This window comes from Bubalus kerabau, chromosome 4 (assembly GCF_029407905.1).
Source record: "Bubalus kerabau isolate K-KA32 ecotype Philippines breed swamp buffalo chromosome 4, PCC_UOA_SB_1v2, whole genome shotgun sequence".
NCBI lineage: Eukaryota > Metazoa > Chordata > Mammalia > Artiodactyla > Bovidae > Bubalus > Bubalus kerabau.
In genome coordinates, this window is record NC_073627.1 from 15,561,783 (window position 1) to 15,569,729 (window position 7,947).

Consider the following 7,947-nt stretch of genomic DNA (forward strand, 5'->3'; position numbering starts at 1 on the left):
CAGCGTTGATGAACATGCACCAGTTCAGTGTGTTAGGAGGGCAACTGAGCATTAGCTGTAACAATTCAAATGGACATGGCCTTCGACACAGCCATTTCACTTCTAGGATTTTATCCTACATGAACTCACACGCTCATGTGTCCACAAAGGATGTTTATTGCAGTATGGTTTCTATGATAAGGCATAAAATAAGGGAATGATGGTTCAATGAATTATGACTAAGTCCTATTGTGAACTGCCATGCAACTGTTGAAAAGAAGGGAGCTAAATCTACAACTTCCTCTTAGAAAGAAGTCTGGGACGTGTTAACTTAAAAAAAAACAGGTCACAGAAGAGTTTGTTTGCTTTGATATTGGAGCGAAAAGGACTGTTAATAGTGGTTGCTTCTGGACACAGAGATGGGGGAGGGACTGAGGGGATCTATTTACAGCAGAACGTTCGTTCACCTTTTACAACAACCTGGGCTACATTTACTCATGGCTCCCCATGCACTCGGCTCTGTGCTGAGGGACAGGGCTTGTCTCAGTCTTCACAACAGCCCTCCCAGGGAGGTGCCTTTATTCCCCCTGCCCCCGACCCGCTTCACAGAGGATAGAAATTAAGCTTAAAGTGGTTTTCGTCATGTGCCCAGACTACCAGCTGGAAAAGGATAGAAACAAGGTTAGGACCACAACAGCCTGGCTCTATGATGATAAACTGCCTCCCAGGATATGTTTTTAGTGTCACCTGAATTATTTTACAACAATTGTGGGTTGATTTTCTAATTAAAAAACAACAGAGAAAGAAAGAACCATTTCATTGTTTAAAAAAAAAACAAGCTCAACATTTTGTTTCTTAGTTTCAGGAAAGATTCTCTGACTCCCTCCCTAAAATCACTTCATTTTAAACAGTACAAAGTGGAAAAACTCTTCTCTTTGGCTGTTCATCAAAAAGCACAGAAGAACCTGCCCGTGACGGTGCGCGATTAAAGCTGACTGTCTCACTGTTTCGGTGAAAGCGGCTTTAGTACAACAGAGAAGTACGTGAAACTTACCATTTGTTTTTCTTATTCTTTCACAATCCAGTGCAGCCTTTTGAACTGAAAGAGAGAAAAGGAACATGAGAAAACTCTTCTTCCACATGACGTTTTGGTTTGGAGATTCAAGCTTCGAAATGGTAAGTGAGCCTCAGATGTGACAGAAAGAAAAATGCCCCAAAGAACGGCTGGTTTAAATAGCCCCACATTCTCTTGAATGAAATCGGGGAGGAGGGCAAAGGAGTCCTGATGGCCTCCCTGCCTCTCATCAGCGAATCACAGAGAGAACTTCCTCTTTTTTGACGAATTTAAAGAAATTGGAGTTGTGTGGACTAGCCTGATGTAAGAGGGATGGTTGGTGTGACCCTGTGCTCCTCTGTGAGCACATGTAGGCAGAGAGGGATATGGCAGGTTGCCTCTAATTCAGGCTGGCAGGGAAGTGGACTGTGAGAAAAAGAGAAGGTGTGGCTACTATGGGCTTCCCTGGTGGCTCAGTGGTAAAGAACCCACCTGCCAATGCAGGAGACCCGGGTTCGATCCCTGGGTGGGAAAGATCGCCTGGAGTAGGAAATGGCAATCCACTACAGTATTCTTGCCTGGAAAATCCACGGACAGAGTAGCCTGGCAGGCTATATAGTCCATGGGGTCACAAAAGGATCAGACATTACTTAGCAACTAAACAACAACAACATTGTCTTTATGCAAACCCACCTGATCATCTCTTTTTGGATTCAGCCTGGGTCAAAAGGAAGTGAGTGGAAAGTTTGGTTTAGTCTTGGGGAGCAATATTGGCTGTCTAGAGAGAGACACAGAGAAACGTGGCAGGAGAAATCCCTGACTGTGTTAAATACTGGCTTCTAGGCCCTGCTCCAGGCTTCCTGGGGATGAAACCTAGGGCTCTGAATTTTCTCCAGGGCCCCAGCAGCCTCAGTGTGTCTAAATTACAGCCCTGAAGTGGCTTGTGATTCACTTCCACCCAGTCCAGACTTCTCCTGACTCTGCCAAGTGGATGCATATTTTACTGCCACCAGCGTGAAGTGGGGAGTGGGAAGGGGGTGAGGGGTTCCTGAGTGGCGGGGGCTGTGATTGGGCTGTGCCACTTGGGTTACTGGTTCTTTTTTCTTTTCTTATTGGTGGTTTTTTTTTTTTTGGCTAAGCTATACAACTTGTGAGATCTTAGTTCCCTGACCAGAGAATGAACCTGCATCCTCCGCAGTGCACGTGCAGAGTCCTAACCACTGGACCGCCAGGGAATTCCCAGGTTACTGACTCTTGTTGCCTGAAGGGTTGACCCTGAAGGCCTCTTGCGTTCTTGTGGACAGGTGCCCTCTCCGTGGGGAAGACACATCCCTGCCTGGGTGCAAGTTCTTCCAAAACATCATCCAGTCTCCAGTATTAACTTGCTCCAGGGGCTCCTTGCTTGGGCTCCCCAGGTTCCCAGCCTGTTGTGGTCAGTCATGCCCAGCCGCACACCACTGGGGGTCTGAACAGAGCCCAGGGCTTGCTGCCATCACCCCCACTTCCTCCCTGTCTGCTGCCACTGTCTGGAAGCAAATCATCTGAGCCCTCAGTTTGTAAAAGAAAAATGCAAAGTTAGCCCTCAGTTTGTAAAAGGCCTTTATTTCCTTCCAATAGTAAAAGTTACTTCTCAGGCACCCACCCTTCCAACAAAGACAGCACTCAGTGACTTCAGATGGCAATATTGGTGGCAATTTCTCTCACTAAAGGAGAGGGAGGGAAAGCAGTTTAATCTCTGGTGGCATAACTCTCAACGCCAGAATTTCTGCTAAAGGGAATCAGAGGTTTTGGTTTTGACATTTCCCACCAGTGTCTTATCCATCCTGGCCTGAGAACTGTCATGCCCAGAAGGATGGGGGCTCTTTTAGAAAAGCTGACGTGTCTGGGGCATTTCTGCATGTGGAACTTTCAGCTCAGGCAGGAAGCCTGCAGACCGCAACAAAAGAAAGCAGATAGCAAAGACAGCAAAGGAAACTGGAGGAAGTTCTTCTTAGGGCTGTTAGTAAACGTTACTAGGAGTACCTTATCGAGGCCCCCCAAAAAGGATCATAGTTTATCAAAGATTACACAACAAATCGGATAGAAAGTCTCAAGTGGAAAAAGAAAAAAGTTCATCCATGGACCTGACGCGTTGCATAGGGCCCAAATCATGACGAATCTGCACTATCATGGTCCACCGAAATTCATCGTATCAATTACCTTTCTAGTTGCGGCACACAGGCTTCTCGTTGCAGTGGCTTCTCTTGAGGCGGTGCACAGGCTCTAGGGCACTCAGGCCCCAGTAGTTGAGGCACGTGGGCTCAGAAGCCGTGGCTCCCCGGCTCTAGAGCACAGGCTCAATGGTTGCGGTGTGCGGGCTTAGTTGCTCTGAGGCATGTAGGATCTTCCTGAATCAGGAATCAAACCTGCATCTCCTACATTGAGAGACAGATTCTTTACCACTGAACCACCTGGGAAGCCCTATACCCAATATTTCTATTATCTTTTATTTCTAAATCACAAAAAATCATTTAATCCATTGGTTTAATTTCATTTATGCTCCCGTGAAAGTGAAAGCGAAAATTGCTCAGTCGTGTCCAGCTCTTTGCAACCACATGGACTACAGTGCATGGAAGTCTCCAGGCCAGAATATGGGAGTGGGTAGCCTTTCCCTTCTCCAGGGGATCTTCCCAACCAAGGGATCGAACCCAGGTCTCCCGTATTGCAGGCGGATTCTTTACCAGCTGAGCCACCAGGGAAGCCCAAGAATATATGCTCCCATATATCTTTACAAATACCATTTAGTAGTGTCAGGATTCTATAAATTTAAATGACTTTAGAATTAAGTTATTTTCATTTTGCCCTCAAATAACAAATGCATTTTAATATTATAATTTATTTTAAGATATTATATTTTTCTCTTGGAATTAACATTTATTTTTGTTTTATTATAAGAAATCATGCCATAGTTCTTCATTTTTATAGTATCTTTCACTTCTCTTTCATTTATTAAATTAATATTATAAATCTAAAAGTATTAAAATCTCCACTTGATAATAAGACTAAATAAATAGATAAATAAATAAATAAATAGATTTATAATAAAAAAATCTCCATGTGAAAAGATGCTAAACATCACTCATCATCAGGGAAACGCAAATCAAAATCACAGTAAAACATCACCTCACACCTGTCATAATGAAAGTGAAAGTCACTCAGTTGTGTCTGACTCTTTGAGACCCCGTGGACTGTATCCTGCCGGATCTCTCTGTCTATGGGATTCTCCAGGCAAGAGTACTGGAGTGGGTTGCCATTTCCTTCTCCAGGGGGTTTTCCCAACCCAGGGACTGAACCTGGGTCTCCTGCATGGCAGGCAAATTCTTTACTGTTTGAGCCATCAGGGAAACTCACGTGTCATAATGGTTGTCATCAAAAAGACAACAAATAACAAGTGTCGGTGAGGATGTGAAGAAAAGGGAACCCTCATGTGCTGTTGTTGGGAATACAGATTGCTGCCGCCACTATGGAAAACAGTATGGTGGTTCCTCAAAAAATTAAAAATAGAACTATCATAGAGATCAGCAACTCCACTTCTGGGGCATTTCTGAAGAAAACAGAACACTAATGTGAAAAGATATAAGCATCCTTATATTCACTGTAGCATTATTTACAACAGCCAAGCTATGGAAACAACCTAAGTCTCCATCAATAGATGAATGGATAAAGAAGATGTAGTATATATATATATATATACACACACACACATACACACAATGAAATATTACTCACCCACAAAAGAATGAAATCTTGCTGTTTGAGAAAACCTGGATGGACCTAGAGGGTGTTATACTAAGTGAAATAACTTACAGAATATGATAAGTCAATTGCACTTCAAATTAATAAATATTTATTGTATCTATGTAATATAAATATAATGTAATATAAAATATAATAAATAGAAGTATTAAAATTTATCTTAGAATATCCCTAATTAGGGCTCCTCTGGTGGCTCAGACTGTAAAGAATTCTCCTGCAATGTGGGAGACATGGGTTCGATCCCTGGGTTGGGAAGATCCCCTGGAGGGGGGCATGGCAACCCACTCTAGTATTCTTGCCTAGAGAATCCCCATGGACAGAGGAGCCTGGCAGGCTATAGTCCATGGGGTCGCAAAGAGTCGGACACGACTGAGCGACTAAGCACAGCACAACACATCCCTAATTAACCATAAAACTCCCTAAAATATTTACTTTTCCAAATATTTTACCACTTCCATTAAAATGAACAAGTAAGAGTTCAAAATTTCCAAACTGCGACTGTTGTACCACAAATTCTCTGTAAAGTCCAGAAGCCTTCCAATTTTCATTGTCTTGATTCTCAAGTCTTGAGACATAATACGTAATTCTCTCTAATGTTTGATGAAAGAAGGTAAATTAAAAGTTTGTCAGAAAAATACTTTAAGATTGACATGATTCACATCTTTTTTTGGGGGGGTCTCAGTTGTGGCACTCAGGATCTTCCATCTTCACTGGGGCATTAGAATCTTTAGCTGCAGCATGTGGCGTCTAATTCCCTTAATTGTAATTGAAACTGGACCTCCTGCCTTGGAGAGAGTCTTAGCTACTGGACCACCCGGGAAGTCCCTCACATCTTTAACTACCTCACCCATCGGTGACTATGGAGGGTTTGACCCCATCTGTCTGAGGACAGGTTCCTGAGCAATAGAGCCTGAGACAGGCTTCTTGAGTATGTGGTTTATTGAGGGAGTGCTTGAAGGAGAAGGGACGGGGATGGGCACATAGAACAGGATGTGGGAAGAAACTAAGCAAAGATAGGGTCCTTCTGAACTTGACCCATTGTCTGCTCCCTTGGGGTGATGTGGGGTGTGAGTTGTGCCATGGAGTTTGGTCCATCTGGTGGCAAGACACCCGCACCTTCCCTCCACTGTTCAGTCATGGTCATGGGCCTGGGGGGATGTGCCGGGAACCACCCAGGCATCTCTGGATAAGCTATCCCTCAGAGAGGATATGCCGCTCTGCCCAGTCAGTCGTGGAGGGAGGGAGCTAGGCTACTAGCCTACCACCAAACTAAAGGGTCTAGAAACAGTTTCTAAAATCTTGGCTGACACTCCAGATTTCCCAGACTTTTTCTTTACCCTGCTCTAGGACTCCCACCATGCATAAAACCCAGTAACCATATTTCTCAAGCACTGACAGTAAAATTTGGATATAGTATTTTACATATTCCTCCCCTTTAAGAGATGAGCAAAAATAAGCAACTATTTTTGAAGACTTGAATATTACATTTTGATTTAAAAATACATGTTAGGAAGTAGTTGAAACTGGGGGGAAATGATGCAGATTTTATTGCCTTAATTTATAAATTTTCAAAATGTGTTTTATTTCAATAGTGACATTTTATAACAAGTGGAGCCATTAATTTAGGTCACAATGATACACACATGCTTTTTTATTCTTTTTTGAAATTCCATTCATTTTATGTCTAAAAATACTTAATTACTTAAAACTATACATTAGATTGTGTTAAAAGTCTGATAGCAGTTTCTGAATATTGTCACTTATTTCATAGATATAATTTTGATGTTTTAACTTCCAGAATTTTTATTATTTCAAATACAGATTTAAGATTTTTTTTTCATTATTTTCCTCACTAGAATTGTAGAATTTATTAGAGCAATGAGCTTTGTCAGAACATGATTACCATTCTGATGAAATATATTTAGTATTTTCAATTTTTTGCATCATAACTTCTGAGCCCCATCTATTCACAGCACAACTTCTGAGTCCTGTTCATGTTTTCTGTTCGAATAATCAAATTGGTTTTCATTCCAGAAATAGAAATCATTTGCTTTATTTTGTACTGCTTTTTGTGCAGTGTAGAAAGACATTCTGGGCTGTTCTGATCTGAGCAGAAGATGTTCTGGGCTGCAGCTCACTATTTCTGATTTGTTCCCATAGATTCTGTACTTGATTGAATGGTGACCCCTAGACTTCATACCCGCCTAGCACCTTAGAATGTGAGCTTATCTGAAAATCAGATATTTGCAGATTTAATCGGTTAAGATGGCCATGCATGTGCATGTGCCAAGTCGCCTCAGTCGTATCGTACTTTTTGGGACCCCATGGACTGTAGCCAGGCTCCTCTGTCCATGGAATTCTCCAGGCAAGAATACTGGAGTGGGTTGCCATGCCCTCCTCGGGAATCTCCCCAACCCAGGGATCAAACCCGTGTCTCCTGCGGCTCCTGCAATTCAGGTGGATTCTTTAGCGCTTAGACACTGGGGAAGCCAAGATGATGTTGTACCAGGGTCCTTATAAGAAGGCAGCTTTGTGATCCTTTGAAGGGGTTGGAGCTGACAGGGACTTCGATAATTTCCTCTTCTTCTCCAGTTCTCCTGTATCATGATGGCTGGGCTGCTGCTGAGAGGGTTGTCTGTTCCTGGACCCCGGAGTGATGACAAGTGACCTCTCCTCTCCCCTCTCAGGGAAAGCAGTGCTGAGGATTCTGGGAATCCAGACAGTTCACAGGGCAGTTGTCAGTCTCACCCTCCTTGTTGCTATTCTTCCTGAGACTTGCTCCACCTGCCCACAGCTGGGAATAGTCAACTTTGGTGTTCATGCAGGGCACCAGCCAGTTGTGGGGGTCACCACTCAGGAACAACACAATGTGAATGGATTCACCAGGGTCTTTTCTACTTGGGTTTGCTGTGCTCTCATCTAGAGTGTTTCAAAGACTGAAGGGAAGGATCTAGCCAGGAACATCTAGCCAAGGGTCAGCCCACCAGATGCGGGCCAGTTCACCCCATCCTCGTAGTAACCCTGTGAGCTGTTCTGTTTCACAGATGGAAAAACTGTTCAGGAACAGAACGAAGTCTCCAGCTGACAGAGGCAGATCTGGGATATTAACCAAGGTGCTT

General features: G+C 43.3%; 1 protein-coding gene across 2 annotated transcripts in view; it reads right to left on the bottom strand.

The window, feature by feature from the left end:
- MILR1 (mast cell immunoglobulin like receptor 1) overlaps positions 1 to 1,268 on the bottom strand; it is a 21,716-nt gene extending 20,448 nt beyond the window's left edge. For both annotated transcript variants that reach the window (XM_055575508.1, XM_055575507.1), the window contains exon 1: positions 1,034 to 1,268. In XM_055575508.1, coding sequence (XP_055431483.1) covers positions 1,034 to 1,121 — 88 coding nt within the window. In that variant the 5' untranslated portion in view covers positions 1,122 to 1,268. The remainder of the gene's footprint in view (positions 1 to 1,033) is intronic.
- Between the last annotated feature and the right edge of the window lie 6,679 nt (positions 1,269 to 7,947).